The sequence below is a fragment of the Arvicola amphibius genome, chromosome 18 (genome assembly GCF_903992535.2).
Source record: "Arvicola amphibius chromosome 18, mArvAmp1.2, whole genome shotgun sequence".
Classification (NCBI taxonomy): domain Eukaryota; kingdom Metazoa; phylum Chordata; class Mammalia; order Rodentia; family Cricetidae; genus Arvicola; species Arvicola amphibius.
This window is the reverse complement of record NC_052064.1, coordinates 21,000,805-21,017,432: the sequence shown is the minus strand read 5'-3', so window position 1 is coordinate 21,017,432 and position 16,628 is coordinate 21,000,805. Positions and strand designations below refer to the sequence as shown.

Here is a 16,628-nt window from a genome sequence, read left to right as displayed (position 1 = left end):
TCCCTGTGGACCCAACAATATCTCTCTCGTTTCCATCCTGTTCTCTTTGGCACCAGGCAAACACGTTCACTACGGGATGCGACATGTCCCCTCTGCCTGATGGCGCTCTCTTTGAAGAGTTTCACCTTCATTAGGACAGTAAAGAGTGTGGAAACATTCTCCACCTGTCATGTTTATAGAAGCGGCCATCAACATGACTAGGTTAGACAAGGGCCGTCAGAACGAGCCCTGCCTGCGATTTAATGCTGTTGACTGTGTTTTTTCAACGCTGGTGATGAGCCCAGGGTGTTGCTAGGTAAACAGCATCCACAAAGCCACATCCCTAGCCCAGCAAGAGTGGTTTTCTAAGAAGGGAAGACATAGCCGGGCGGTGGTGGCGCACGCCTTTAATCCCAGCACTCGGGAGGCAGAGGCAGGCGGATCTCTGTGAGTTCGAGGCCAGCCTGGTCTACAAGAGCTAGTTCCAGGACAGGCTTTAAAAAAGCTACAGAGAAACCCTGTCTCGAAAAACCAAAAGAAGAAAAAAGAAAGAAAAAAAAAGAAGGGAAGACATATACACGTGTGTCCTTCTTTGCCTCTTGCCTAGGGACTTGCCAGCAAGCAGCTTATCACCAGATATGAACCTTGATCTCGTTCCTCAGAAACAGCAGCCACCATAGACTCCTTTTCAACTGCCTGATGTGAGGGAGTAAGACCACATTCCTAAGGAGACTGCTGCTGTGGAATGCAGTACGTGTTGGGGGAAGTACTTTGCTCAGTCTCTTCATATCTGAAGATAGATGGGGGTTGAGGGTGCAGCTGGGAGGTATAGCACTTGCGGTATAGGTGCGGCCCTGGGTTTGGTCCCCAGTAATGCATTAAATAAACAAAGAGCCCAGAGCTGAGTAAAGTGGAAGACTGCATGTGGTAAGGACACATGAGCCCAAGGGCTTGCATGTCACTCAGTCAAGTTTGCTCAGCAACCCCTGAACTCTGCAGAGTCCCTGAAGTTAAGATGGGGTCTGGGAGCCAAGATTGAGTACAAACGGATGCCTAAAACCCCTGCTTAATCAGAGGCCATCATAATAATCACAGTTGCTCACTGTCTTGGAGTTTACATGGGTCTTTCAGACAGAACACTGTGCAAGCCAGGCAGCACCCAAACTGACTTTACCTACACAGTAGGTTTCAAATTCAGAATTATCTCCGCCCACCTTCCTGATATACTTTGATCAAGAGAACACATTGTTGTGTGACCCTATACGACATACATTTCCATTTTCTGCTTATATCAAAGGCACTTCCGCCATCCCAACAAATCGCTAGACATGGGGCGTTATTTCAGGAAGGGTGAGAGAAGAAAAGAAAAGTCATAAGAAGAATGTGAACCTCCTCTCCTTGGGATTACACTTCTGTGGCTGCAGAGAGTTTGCAATGTCTTAGGAACGTCCTGCCATGGTTAACCTCCATAGTCAGTGTAACTAATATTCTGGGTAGATGGATTGGGCTTACCTTTTGGCTTTGATGGATCTGGAACAAAGTTAGAAACAGAATCACTATGATCAAAAGTACTGTCCCCACACAGTTCAGTCAGTGGCCCTGCTCACTAACGTGCCCAGATGGCCTGCTTTCCTGCCTGAGTGTCACAAAGGTATATAAGCATGTGCAGAACATACGTGAAGCCCTGAGTTCAATCCTTGCCAATGCCCCTGTCTGTCACTGATGGTTTCTTGTTCTGCCTGGTCTTGTAACTGCTTTTAAAATAACCACTCAGAGGCTCAATATTAATTACATACTGTTTGGCTTATTAGCTCAGGTTTATTATTAACTAGCTCTTACAAGTTATATTAACCCATTTCTATTATTATATATTTTACCACGAGGCTCAAGACTTGTTACCTCACATTCTGCTTCTCTAGCAGCTGCTGACATATCTCTTGACTCTGTCTTCTTTCTCCCTGTATTCCGTGTGGCTTTCCCGCCTAGCTATGTTCTGCCTTGTCATAGGCCAGGCCAAAGTGGCTTCTTTATTAACCAATGGTAATAAAACATTTTCACAGCATACAGATGGGAATCCCACATCACCTGTCAAAAAAAAAAAATGAAATAGAAAGAAATAACCCAAACCCTTTCTCGTGCCTCAGTTTTGTTCTCTTTCGAGCTATGTTATGAAGATGCCTTTGCCATTCTGGTTAATATCTGAAAAGACCTGCTGAGTGGTTTTATTTCCCCAGAATTTACGCATCTTAGAAGCTGGCCCTGACAGCATTCCTCACTTTGGCCAAACAACTCTGCAAATGTCACCTTTGTCTCCAGAGAGGCAGGAGTGACAGGTGGTGGTTAGACTGGACAGAGAAATCTCCACAGCTGAAAACACAAGTCAAAGACAAGTCCCCTGGGAAGATCCCTGCAGAACTATCCCCCCGAGGAGTCCTGACTGGTTATTTTCTCTTTATTTAGACCACCGGTGGCTTTGAGCAGTCACCTGCAAGGGGCAGTAAATAAGCAGGAATCAGAGGAGGCTGCAGGCAAAAAAAAAAAAAAAAAAAAAAAACTCTTTAAAATGTGGAGATGTCAAGGAAATGGGGTGGCTAGCTCCACACTGTCACTTGGAGGACCAGAGGGACAATTGAAATTCACAGCCCTCTCCCGCGCCCCCCCCTCTCCCTGCCATGAAGCCTTAAGAATTGGAAGAAACAGGGTTTCTTGGAGGACTGGGATAGGCTTGTGGTAACAGCGGGATACCCAAATCCAAGGGAACCCAGAGGACTGAGCCCAGATGGCCACAGTGGCACACTGTCTTCATTCTGGTTCTCTGGTTCTTTTCCCTCCGTGTTGGACAGCACTGCCCCCCCCCCAATTCAAAGCTATACCCTCAGCTCAAGGAAGCTTCTGAAGGAGCCACCAGCCTAAAACAACCTTCAGGGACTTGGCTAGCAGTAACTGCATTGTTGAAGGCTGAAAGCTTTAACACAGGTGATGAATGGGATGCTAACTGATCTCAAACTTAAAGATATACTTGGAAGCAATGAGAGTACGTTTGGCTTTTACTCTTTTATGGATGCTCCCACCAGCATCACATGTGGCGGGTGGAGGGAGGTTGTCATCATTTAATTTTAAAACACAAATTTTGAATTATCTTATAAAGTATAATTTCATCAAAAAGGTCAGATTGCAGATTTGACCTCTGTCACTCGTTGGTTCTTTTGGAATAAGTAAGAGTCTTCAAAATTTTCCTTCCAAGTTCAGGATAAGCCCAGCAGGGTCACTATCTGATAAAGGCAAATGGTGATGTGTAGGGGGGGTGGTAAGCGAGTGATTAACGTGGATACTTCTAAACGAAAGGCCTCACAAGGACCTCCTGAAAGGGATACTCGAAGAGAATACTGGTAATGTGTTTGGTCTGACAGACACGGAAATCCTCTGGGTGGAGAGCCTTCAACAACAACAGGTCTGAGGGGTTTGTTTTTGTCTATGGTCTTTTTTTTTTTTGTTTGTTTTTCGAGACAGGGTTTCTCTGTAGCTTTGGAGCCTGTCCTGGAACTAGCTCTTGTAGACCAGGCTGGCCTCGAACTCACAGAGATCCGCCTGCCTCTGCCTCTGAGTACTGGGATTAAAGGCGTGCGCCACCGCCGCCCGGCTTGTCTATGGTCTTTAAGAGCAACACAAAACAAGTGACAACTGCCCGAGGAGCCTCCTGGTGAAGCAACCAGGAGAGCTCCAGGCCCTGGCTATTGAGCACTAACCTATGTGTATCAGAACACAAAATGCAGTCCTAATTTAACCATGATTGCCTGCAGTTGGGTTGGTTAATAGCCTACAGGTGCCCTAAGAGGGTTACTGTGACCAAGAAACACACCACACACACACACACACAGAATTATAATAAAAACGTGAATTTTACTTTATACTTAATCATTGGTAGCGTTCTTGTTCTCTTAATAAAAACCGACAAATTAAAATTATTTTAAGACGTTGTTTGATTCATTGTCCATTTGCACCAGATACAGAAATCACCAGTTCTGCCCAAACCCTGGTTCCAAGCGACTGCTGCCTTCCGAGCTCCGTGCCCCACTAGCGGCCACACGGCGCAGCGGAGTGGTAGAAGCGCGTCCTGCTTCCCCGGGCGCGGAGCTCGGGCACAGCGGCGTTCATGCCCCTTGCAAGCTGCAGACCGAGCGGCCCAGGGAGCTGGCGGCTCCCGCTCCTTCCCGACGCTAACAAGCCAGCTGCCGCCGCCGGGGACACTGCCGCCCCGTGCCTGGCGCGTTCCAACTCCTCCTCGCCGCCCGTGACCCGGGACAAACTTCTGGCTGGGGCGCGGTCCCTGTCCCTGAGGTCAGCGTGGGAAGCCCCAGGCGCTGCGGGGGCGAGCTAGGGTCGAGGGTGGCGCCCCGGGTGGTTGCTCCTGGCCGCCGGGTCCCGCCCGCGTCTTGGCAGTGGCCGCCCCACGGAGCCCGCAGGCGCCGCGCAGGCCGAGCTGGCCCCGGGCCGGGGACACGGGCGCTCGCGCCCTCTAGCGGGCCGCGGCGGCTCCGGCCCGGCCGTGACGTGGGCTCCTTCCAGCCGGCCTGCGGGGCACCGCCAGTCAGTCGCGGAGCAGGAGCCCCGCGCGCAGCCGGCGCGGGCTTGGCCATCAGCGCGCCGCCGTCCGAGGTGGCTGGGGCTGCGGGAGGAGAGGCGGCGGACAGCAAGCGCGCGATCACGGCCACGGCCACCGCCACGGCGCCGCGGGCGGCTCGGTCCCGATCAGGGGCAGCGCTTAGGCGGGCGCAGCGCCGGATCCCAGCGAGGATTTGGGCTTGGCGGACGCGCCCTCCGCTCCCTCTCCCGGCGACGCCAGACTCCAAGAGGGGGCCAGCGGGAGGGCAGGAGGACCCAGAACACGGTCCCCACGCCCGGGAACCGCGGGACTTCGGACTTGTGCAACTGTTGCCACTTTGGGGTCTGCTGTTTCGCTGCTGTCGCCTCTACACTGGCAGCCTGCAGCTTAGGCTCGGGTACCCCTCGGCTTCCCGCGTCTACCGGCCGCCGCCGCTCCGAGGCGGCCCGGCGTGCACTCAGAACCATGAGGACACTTGGGACTTGCCTGGTGACTTTGGCTGGACTTTTGCTAACTGCCGCCGGGGAGACGTTTTCAGGTAAGCGGGCCGCTCCTGTAGTTCCCGAGGCGCATGGGACGTAGGCTACTCCTGGGTGGAACAGTCCAAGCGAGCTTTGGGGCCGGGGAGAAGCGCGCTGGACCAGGCATCGCGTAGCGGGTGAGCCCGGCTAGCCAATGGCCGGAGGAAAGCAACCATCGCCGAGCCCCGGGGCCCGTGAAGCACACGCAGGAGCCCGCAGGACAAGCACAGGCGCCGGGACCTCCATCTCGGCGCCTGTCACCTTAGGGCCTGGACTTGTTCTCGGGGCTCCGGGTCCCTGGGCGGCTGGGGCAGGAGCGGCAGAAAACTTTGCTTGAAGTTCCCAGCTGCATCCGCCGGGAGTAGACGCTGAGCGGGCCTCTCGACCCCGGTGGCGGCCAGCATGGTGCTTAGCTGCGCCCGTGGCGATCTCCCAAACCGGGTGGTATAGTGGGCAGTCTCCCGAAACCTGACCTCCCTGCTGCCCCCTGCCCGCCCCGCGCGGTGGGCGACCTCAACGGATCCCCGTGGTTGCGCGGGCTTCCTGTGCCAGTGGTTCTCTTTTTGCACGGCGGGAGGTCCCCGCGACCCTAGAGGAATCTGCAGCTTCCCAAGCCCTGGCCACTGTGGCTGGGCGTCCGGACCCCACCCTCGGCCTCCCTAACAGAGGGCCGCCTGGGCCATGGCAACTTGCTAACCCAGCCAAGCTGCGCGGGGGTCCCAGCTGAAAGGAGGGGATAGCTGTCTGTACCAAGCCAGGCTCAGGCTGCACACAGCCAGACTTCGCGAGCCCCGAGGAGTTCTTGGTGGAGATAGAGGGTCGTAGACACGAGTCAGGGGTCGTCGAGTCAGGGGTCAGGAGCGAGACCGAAGCTGGCACAGAGTCCCAGAGCTTAGTTCTAGTATTTTCTATCTCAGGAGGACACACGTGGATGCTTGGCAAATGCTGGCAACATGCGTACAGTTTGTCGTGTTTATTAGTTTCATGAATGTCCACACACAATGGTGGCAGTGCAGTTTTACCTTTTTATTTTAATGGAAAGGATGCATTTAATCTTGCAGACTAAGTATAAAATGGGGTTCCATGTCTTTTCGGGGGGAGGAGACTAAGTTGGGCTTTTAATTTTTCTTTTGGTGAAGGTAACTTTTATTAAAGTAAGGGGTGCGTTTTACAAACATTAAAGCAGCATAGACCTCTGGCTAGTGAAAGCATCAGGCTTGACTTTCTCGGCATCCTGGGATGTGGGTCCTTTGTATTTATAGGCACAGAAGGTTGTGACAAGCTTTGGTACTGAGACCCTTGAGCACAGTTGGTGGCAGAGATGAAGGGAGCTGATACTTAGCTGTGCATTGAAAGAAATCCAAACCACCAACTTTACTAGAGAAATGCTCCCTTAGTATCTCCTTAACAACATGAAAATTGCGCGTGCTGAAGAGGCGTTAATGTACGCATGCACAACCGTCTGATGGAAAGTGGATACAGAACAGATTTTGGCTGTGTTTTTATTAGCAGGTGTGTTAGTTTGGAAGTCTTTTGACTTGTTGGCATTAAAAGCTAAGTTTGAAGGCCTTGTTTTGTTTTGTTTTTCTCTATGAATTTGCCTAACTCTCCTTTGACATTTAAGCTGGGTTTCATTGTGATGGAGTTTTAAATTCTGTGTAAGGTGGGCAAAAGTATTTATATGGCTTACTGGTACTCTTAAAGATTAATTGATCCTTTGAATCAAGCTTTTGCTAACATTTATCCCGGTTTTCCTTTTGGGAAAAAATTGCATTTCTGTTTGTGGGGTTCTACGTCTGACATCTCATTCATATTTGGGAAGTTAGTTATCCTGGCATGCTGGTGGGGAGAAGGGAGACAAAGGGCCACATACAAATGATCGTTTAGAAACGTGGAAAATCTAAAACTGTGACGTTGGCAAGGCCCCTGTTTGCAAATATTGGACTTGTTGCTGCACATCGAACGTCTCACCCCCTTTACACACTTGAGCTTTTGGAAAACACAGAGGCCAGGAGCATTACTGTCCCGGGAAAATGATGGTTGTTGGGTTTGTTTTGTGCATCTGTTGAGAAGATTCGTTCTGATGCGGCGACACTGGCCTTTCCTTCCTCATACAGTTCTGCTGTAGCTGGCTGCTTTTCACCTGATTGGGGAAAACAGTGAGGTATCCTTAGAGCTGGACTGGAAGCTCCTTGCGGACAAAGAGAGCCCTCCCCTTTCCGTAAAAGACTGAACTTAGAGCCTCGGACCTAACAGCAGGCGCTCACTACTTATTTAATAAGCTTAGTGTGCATCACCGCCTTTGGCCTTTGGCAGGCTTTGAAATTGCATCTGAAGCGACTGGCCCAAGGAGGAGGGAGAGAATGATTCTTGAAAGGCAGAAAGACATTGATTGTAGTCAGGGGCTGTGATCTTGCCCAGGATGCTGGAAGCCCTGGGACCTTGCCCTGCTACAATCTGAGCTTACATTTTCCTTTTGGTATCCGTCTCATGGTTTGGAGTTAGGACTCATTATCAGTCATTTATAGAATATAGGAATAGAAGTGAACTAGGCTTGCATTTATTTATTTATTTGTTTATTTGTTTGTTTATTTATTTATTTATTTATTTTGATTCCAGACATCAGACATGGACTCAGTAGACAGTAAAAGAATTTTAAGTTTGGGGCCCATGTGGATTTTGTAATCTGTATGTATTTCACTCGAAAGGTATTTTCCATCTTCACCCTTTCAAATTTGTTAGGCAAAATAGTCAAGTTAACTGTCTGTCTTTAGGCTTACCTAGTTTAAAAATATCCTCCCTGAAAAGACACTAATAAAGGCATTCGGAGAGGTAAATAACATTGCATAAGCAACTCTTTTCTGTGGTGAGGAGCCAAGCAGTTGGCAAGCCATTCCACTTTGACCCCGTTTTCAAAAGCCAATTTGTCGTAAGTGTTGGACAGTGAAGGCTTTAATTCTGCATAGGAGAGAGGCCTGATGTGTGACACTCAGAAAGCTCTGTCGTACAGAAACAGGGCCGAGTCGGCTCTCTGACTCTGGTGTGGGGGATATAATAAGTCAGCATAACTTTGTTAACCTGGGGCCCTCGACAACAGAAGTTTAGTTTTGAGTCTTTCAAGGATGCTAGTGAGGAAACCATGGAAAGCTGACTAAAGTCTGGGTTGGGTGCGATAACATCGTGTTGCCTACTGTTCGTTTCTCAATGTGAGTAATTTTGCTCTGGTTACATAAGGTGTTAGCACCAGGGCAGCTATGCAAAGGGGGAGGGGTACGTGAACTCTGTTCAGCATTTTTTTCCTACGCCACGAGAGGGCGTGGGTGGGCAGACACTCAGGACACAGACGGCACACGAATCGAACTCGGTGACGGGAATTGGTCCTGGGAATCGAACCCGGGACCTCGGGCTTGGCACGCCGCACGCGCCGTGCTTAACAGGCTGAGCCACCGCTCAGCTCACTTCTGTTCAGCTTCTGCAACTGCTGTAAAAGTAGAAAATGGTTTCAGAATGCAGCCTTGCGAAGGGCTGTTTGCCGAGTGGCTGCAGTTCTGTTTAGCTGGTTGACTCCATTCGCCTTTTCTAGATAACCGCTGTCATGACGTCTTACATTTTTGTGCTGCCTTTACGGGATAATTGATAGGGAGAAATACTTCAAGCTTCAATCAGTGAGCTGGAAAGGAATATGCCAGGAAATTACCATAGCGTTATATTCTCAGTGTTATGTGTTTGTGGAGAGTTGCTTGAGTACAATAAATTGTTCGGATGCAGAAAATTACAGGTTCTAGTCCATGTTGTGTAGGGTTATTTCATGGGTTTCCAGATAAGGAACTCCTGACATGGGGGGAGTTTGAATATTCGAACACATTGCTGGATTATTTCTACATGATTTTTCCTTAAGGAACCAGTGATTTTAATTATGCCTTCAGATTACATAAACCATATATGAATGAATCATAGGCTTTAGATTTGTTAGAAGTTGGCCTACCAATATCAACGTATCTGGGGCAATTGTCTCCCAAAAGCCATGGCTGTGTTTAATGAAGTCTTTCGCAGACTGTAGTAAGTTCTTGGTGTTATTAGGATGCCTGCCTCCACTCTGGTGGAACAGCTGTGTTTTAGAATTAATATTCTTTGCTTGGAGATTTTTGTCTTAGATTTCATCACATTTCCTAAGACGCTATATTATTTAAATACTTGGAAATATACTTCTCCATTTTGGAAGGATGGGCAGGCTTTTTAACTGAGTTAAATATACTTTCTCTATTATAATGACGGTTTTTATGGTATGTGCCTCTTTATATATGTGTATGTCCACCGGTGTGTATGCTGATACCCAAGGAGGCCTAAAGGGGTATGAGATCCCCCAAGAACTGGAGTTACAGATGGTTCTAAACCATCTCATGTAGGTGCTGAGAACCAAACTCAGGTCCTCTCTAGAGTGCTCATAAACACTGAGCCATCTTTGTAGCCCCATGAGTTAAACACTTTTCATTTTTTTTAAAACAATTTTCTAAATGTAAAACATTCTTAGGTGACATTCACTATTCATTTTCAATCCCTTCTAAGATTCCTAGTTTTGAAAACCAGCCTTTCCCCCAGTTTTCTCATTTTCATGTCTTTCTGTGTTCCTATCTGTATGAATGCAGCGCGGAACTGCTAATAGGCTTATCTCATAAGCCAGGGAAAGTTTAATTATGGCCGCCTTTCCACCTCACTAATGAAACATTTTTAAAAGATACAAGATGCTGCGAGCCCTCTGTTGTAGGAGGACGCAGCCTTCCTGGTACTGTAGGAGTCGTAGGGTGGCTACAGAAAGCCAGAGCTCATCGTATAACTTTGACCAAGAGAAAAGAGCCACCAGAGGCAACCAGACAGGGCTGTCTCTGTTGGGTGGGGAGAAGGAAGGATGTAGTCACCAAGCTTCCTGCTCCACAGGGCACCCTATTTCCCTTTGGTGGGGCGGCTGGCAAGTCCAGGGTGTAATTAAGGGCCTGGGAGTGTGAGAGAGAAAAGTAAAAGCAGAAAAACCAAAGAAGGGGAAAAAAAGTGTTTGGTAAGATGGGGAGGCGCTGGGGAGGGTCTGCCTTTAGGCTGTTTCTGTTAAGCGGGAACCTAAGAGAAGTGGGTTCATAAGACGGGAGAGATGCCACTCAAAACGGCAAACGTCACTTCTGTGGAGAGCTGGGGGGACCCTGCACCCTCCTGCCTTTCCATGGCTCTGAGATAGGTGTCTTGAGACTCAGTGTGGGCAGAACCACCTGGGCCCCACTGTTTCCAGAACTGCTTTCCTCAGCCCAGCGATGTGATTCTGATGGCCCTTGCCATAGAGCAGGGGTCCCAAAAGCATCTGCAAGTGATCTTGTCTTGTGGCTAGAGTCTGAGACAAGTTGTTTCAACAGAGAGCATCCTAAAGTGTGGTCCATGCACCAACGGCGGCGGCGGCAGCAGCAGCAGCAACAGCATTCAGGAAGTCCTCAGCTCTTCAACCAGAAGCCCAGGGGTCAGGGGCCAGAATTCTATTAGAACAAGCACTCCAGAGTAATCCAGTGGGTCTGGGGAGCTAAGAAACATGGTTGTAAAAGAACCCGGATGATCAGAATCCTCCCCTGACTGCGACTGAAAGAGAACTCGGGCTGGAAATAGAATGAGCATTGAATCCTTTCTCATACGCTGCATCTGCTCCATGGGCATCCAGATGTGGGGTGTGACTATTGTGTCTCTTACGTGGTACCAACAGTGTGACACCGGATAGCAGGCTTGCTCAGGGCAAGATATTAGACCCAGCAAACTGCAGGGTTGAAAAGAAAAAGGGGGTCGAAGAGATACCTCAAACGAGTCCTACATTTTTATTTAATGTAAAGTTTGAATTAAATTGCACTGTCGTGTCCAACCATGAGGCCCTTCTTCAGGTTGGAAGTGGATAAAGGATACTATCATTTGTTGGATTCGTCTAAGAAGGAGCCAACCTAATGGACGCATTAAAACAGTGCCCTCAATGCAAATAAGTATTTATTGCCCACTTGCTGCTTCCACGGCCCCTTGGTAGGGTCAGATAAGGAAAAGCAGTTGTTACACTTTAATGAAGTTGTCCAACTACTTAAGACTTTCCAAAGCCACCAAAAATTCAAGAAGCAGGCACCTCTAGGGCAGAACTGTGAACCTGGGATTTTTGGAAATATACTTAGTTTCCAAATCGAAAACAAAGGGCTCTTGTTTCCTGTTCGAAGTGTAACCGTGTGTATTTGAAATCAGAGCCTAGCTTTCTGTTGGCACCAGAGACCGCTGCTGCATCTCCATGGCATTGAACAGGTAAAGGAGAGGGACCACACTGCTGCCTGAACACGTTCAGTGGATGTTTTCTCAGAAGCTGAGGGCTTGTCAGGATCTAACCCATCTCCTGCTGCCTCTTCTCTTGCTGTGATCTACTGCTTATCCCTAGTGTCCTGCCTGAGCCAGGAAAGGCATCCTGGCTACGGTTGAAGCAAGAGACAGTGGATTCCCACCTGCTTTACACATTATCTTCTAACTCTCCGTTAGAAAATTAAAATCTTCTGTGTAAGCTGCCGTTCCTTCAGTGGCGCTTGTCTTCAGTGCTGTACCGTCCGTACTACGTGTACTACGGTACTACGTGTACTACGGTACTACGTGTACTACGGTACTACGCCTATAGTGGGGAGCCTGCGCTACAGGACCGTTTGTGAGCCGGGCAAGGGCCTGGAGATTTAAACACAAAAAGACACACAGACAGAAGCATGGGTCATCCTTGAAACAAGAATGCCCCTCTTTATTGGGTGCCAGAGCCGCTTACATAGGGCTCCTTAACTGATAGCCACACCCTAGCCGAACCCACCAGAAACCACTCCCCTGCCATCAGCAACTCCTGAGGGTCTCCTGCTCAGAGCAGCTACAAACACAGGAAAACAAGTTGTTTGGCTCAGAGCAGCTACAAGCATAACAAGTTGTTTACAGGAAATTCAGGGTCTGGGCCCACAGCCCCCAACAAGTGTGTGAGTCAGCGCTCACCCAAAGACAACAATGATACCCACTCTCCACTTGCCTCTGTGCTTGTCTGATATGCTGCGTTAATCTCTATAGAGAGGTGGAACTGAGCAGTGGTAGGCATTGGTAGGCATTGGTAGGCAGTGGTAGGCATTGGTAGGCAGTAATAGGCAGTAGTAGTTGCTTGCAAACCCAATCAGAGTTCTTGCTAACTCCTGGAGCTTAGCAGGATCCATGCTATGCAGGTTGTGCGGGTCTGTGGCACAGCTGCCGGGACAGCTGTCTGTCCGTGAGCAGGCACCTATATATGGCATTGTGGGTTTAGGTATTGAAAGCTTGCTTGGAAATAGGATCTAGCCATTGTCCCATTTACTACCCAAAGCCCATGAGTCACTTCTGACTTTTTACAGGAAGCACAAGCAAGGGGCGGTAGAGGGACAGGAGGATATGGCTGCACTTCCTGTAGGACTGTGGATCAGATTAGGTGACGTGGCCTCCCAGCCAGGGTGAACCATGACTTCAGGACATCAGGAGCTAATGGACGAGGGCAGAGGAGGCAAAGACCTGCTTGGGCAGAAGGCCCCAGAACCTTCCTTGTATGAGCAGGCTACTGCTTAATAATGATTGTTTCAGCCTGCCACAGCCTAGGCGACCGCGAAACATTCAACTTTTATGAGCTCCAAGGCAGAAGAGCTGATAAGGCATCTGTTTGTGTTCAGATAAGTGGACACTTTTAATCACCTATTCAATATGCATAAAGCAAATTTATTGCAAACAATCAAAAACTGTTTCAGCCTGGCTTCCTGTGGCCGTCTGAGGCTGCATGCATTTCCTGGCTTTGCCCTGTGGAATCACAGGGGCCTCACAGGTGGGCTTTCACCGGGTCGGAAGGAACCGGGCCACTCTCAGCGTGAAGGGGTCCTCTTCGTCTCTCCTCTCTTAACAGTTAGGTGCCTGAAATGCACGCGCTATATAGCCTGACTAGATACACAGCAATGAAATGGTTTAAAGCATTTCTTTGAAATAAATACTGCCAGTGCAATGGGTCACATGACCGGACTGTGTTTAGCATGTAGTAGTTGTTCAGTGAATGTGAGCTGGGGCTCCCCAGAGAAGAGAAAGCTAAATCATTTTGGCTCACTCTGCCCCTTCTCTTTGCCCAGTCAGGTCTGACATTTTTAAGCCTTTGGGGTAACCTTAATTAAAAAACCAGGCGTGGGTTTACTACTTGGTGTTGCTACCAGTTGATGAGTGTAGAAAAATTCTGATCAGTAAATAAAAAGTAAAAAGAGGCACCTTTTGGTAACTAAATATACAAAAGTGAACCAGTCATTTGATCACATATGATAAAGATTTATTTGAAAAAAATTAGAAGTAGAATGTTGGTATAATACTGATCACTAAAAAAATGAAATATCATGCCGTAGGGTTATTGTGATCCTCTTTCCGGGGGGATTTGGCTTAGTTGGTGGTATATCGGAAGAGCCGTACTGATGGGCTGGCAGAATGGTTCAGTCAGGAAATCGCTTGCCTCATAGCACAAGGATCTGAATTTGATCCCCAGGACTGACAGGAAATGCTGGGCTTAGCGGTGCAGTTGTACCGCAGTGCTGGGGAGACAGAGACAGGAGGATCCTCAGGACTCACTGGTTATCTGGTCTACCCAATCAGTGAGCTCCAGGCCCATGAGAGGGCCTGTCTCAAAGGAAGCATTCCCAAGACACCTGAGATCATCCTCCGACCTATGTGCGTGTGCACATACAGACATACACACCACACCATACTTACACACAGGGACAGACACACACATGCACACACACATACACACACACCAGACCACACTCAAACACAGGGACAGACAGACAGACAGACACACACATACACACACACACACACACCACATCATACTCACACACAGGGACAGACACACACATGCACACATACACACACACATACACACACACCACACCACACTCAAACACAGGGACGGACAGACAGACAGACACACACACACACACACCACATCATACACACAGGGACAGACACACACATGCACACATACACACATAAACACACACAGAAACAGATATACAGACATCATATACACACAGACACACTGTACCATACTCACACACAGGGACATACATACACACATCACACAGACACACACATGTACACACAGAGTGCACACTTGCCTATGCACTTGCACCTGCAGACACATATGCACGGGAGGGGGGGGCAGGTTTGTAAACAAGAGGAGCCATGGCACCGCCAGTGAGAAGGTGCTGTTGCAGGAGAATGTGTGCTGTCTCTGTCGCCCTTCATCTCAGTCCTGGGACTTTCCTAGTTTGCATTCTGTTGCTATGGCCAAAAGCAGCCCGGAGAGGAAAAGACTCATTTGGCTGAAGGTCACTGTCAGTCATCTAGGGAAGCAGGGCAGGAACCCGAGACAGGAACTGAATCAGAGGCCTTGGAGGAACACTGTTTACTGACTTGCTTCAGCCCAGTTCCCAGGACATCACTCACAGGGGGCTGGGCCCTGCTACATCAATCAACAATTAAGAAAACACTTTGTGAATGTAGATATAGGCCAATTCTTCACTTGAGGGTCCCTGACAACCCAGATTATCCATCATGAAGATGAAATTAATTTCTCCTCCACAGATCTCTGACTAGATCACAATACTAGGCTTTATACGCTAACCCCTTCCTTCAGTGTCCTGTCAGGCAAAGATGCCATAAACAGAAGCCTCATGGACAATAATCACAAAGCTGGGTGCTCTACTTCTTTGACTGTAAAGTGTGTCCGCTGATTAGAGTGTATTCCCACATGGGTCCTGGCATTCAAGGGTACGTTCCAGTCTACCGTAAGGCACAAAGGCATGACACCTTCGCATGTCCACCACAATGGTTAAAGGCAGCTTAGCAAGGGGAGAGCATAGGAAATTTACCGAACTAACGTTTGCAGTCACACAAGAACTTTCAGCTTTCAGGGAAGTCTGCCCATTTTCCAGCTGAGGTTCAGGGAGTGTGGACAGCCATGTAGAAAGTCTAGTGGTGATATATGTCTGTCTGCCTTTTTCTTGGCCTTTAGGTTTGAGGCAAGGTTCTTTTGGAAGGCAAGTTGGGGAGGGGATATGGCTACCTAGGACAGGAAACAGTGTTGTAACACAGATGACATTTCCATTGGTGCTAAGATAAGGACCCAAGCTCCTGACCCTGTCTCAAATGGAATTATTCCTTTGTCTAGTTACCTATCCAAAATTTTTTGTGTTTATTTGCTTGCTTATTCATCTATTTATTTACTTATATATATACACATATATATGTATATGTATATGTATATATATATATATTATTGTGTGGGCATACTACCGTAGTGCATGTGTCTGAGAACTTGTGGGAAGGAGTTGATTCTCTTCCCAACATGTGGGTCCTGGGTGGGACCATTAGAACTGGCAGCAGGCACCTTTGTCCACTGAGCCACCTCATCAGCCTGGAGTTGAACTCTCTTCCCAGAGACAGCTAAGGGGCCTTGAGCACGGCCTTTTACTGAATTTCAGTCTCTTCTGGAATAATTCTTGTAGGATTACTATAACTATGCTATTGTGTTAGGGACCCTCTTAAGGGATTGTGGCTGTGTGTGTGTGAGTGTGTGTGTGTGTGTGAGTGTGTGTGTGTGAGTTTGTGTGAGTGTGTGTGTGAGTGTGTGTGTGTGAGTGTGTGTGTGTGTGTGAGTTTGTGTGAGTGTGTGTGTGAGTATGAGTGTGTGAGTGTGTGTGTGTGAGTGTGTGTGTGTGTGAGACTGTGTGTGTGTGTGTGTGGTGTGATAGTCAAGGTAGGGCATTAGCTTTGTTGTCCATTTTCCATGTGTCTAATGGGTTTATCAAACAATTTTCCTATTTCTGTAGGAAAAAAAAGGCAGGATTTTGCAACATTCTTAGGGCTCAAGCTAAGGGGTCTCCACCCTTTCTGAACCTTTGGTGGCTGTGGTTCCAGGTATCTGGTTATGTGCCCTGTAAATGCATTTTATGGCTACATATATTTTGTCATATCAGTTACGTCTCAAGTCCCTGAAATGAACTTAAATGATCACCTCGGAACAGGCACTGTGGAAAGCCAGCCCTGTTGAGGGCACAAGGACAGAAGTAGATAGCTACCATGGGAGGCAGTGATGAGCAGGCACTGCAGTGACAAGAATTTAGACTCCTGGCCTGATGAGGCTCATCGATCTCTGGAGCAGGGCCACAAAAAAACAGAAAGAACAGCTCCCCCAGGAGCCACTGGGGAACTGCAGGGACTTGAATCCATGGCCCCTATACAGAATCAGCCACAGTCTGTCTCATCAGTGTTAAGAAGCATCTAAGATTCACTGTAGGAATTTAATAGCCCAAACTCATATCGCCCACCCGTGTGTATGTGTATGTGTGTGCCTGTGTAACATGAAGCCAACACTTTCCTGTGTCAATGGACAGAACTGAATTCAGAAGCGTGTTGTTTTACAGAAACAGTACTCCATGCCAGGC

At 48.5% G+C, this 16,628-nt stretch overlaps 1 protein-coding gene across 1 annotated transcript in view; it reads left to right on the top strand.

The window, feature by feature from the left end:
• Positions 1-4,634: 4,634 nt before the first annotated feature.
• Ptprm (protein tyrosine phosphatase receptor type M) overlaps positions 4,635-16,628 on the top strand; it is a 670,047-nt gene continuing 658,053 nt past the window's right edge. Inside the window, exon 1 of the mRNA XM_038315433.1 lies at positions 4,635-5,120. Coding sequence (XP_038171361.1) covers positions 5,048-5,120 — 73 coding nt within the window. The 5' untranslated portion in view covers positions 4,635-5,047. The remainder of the gene's footprint in view (positions 5,121-16,628) is intronic.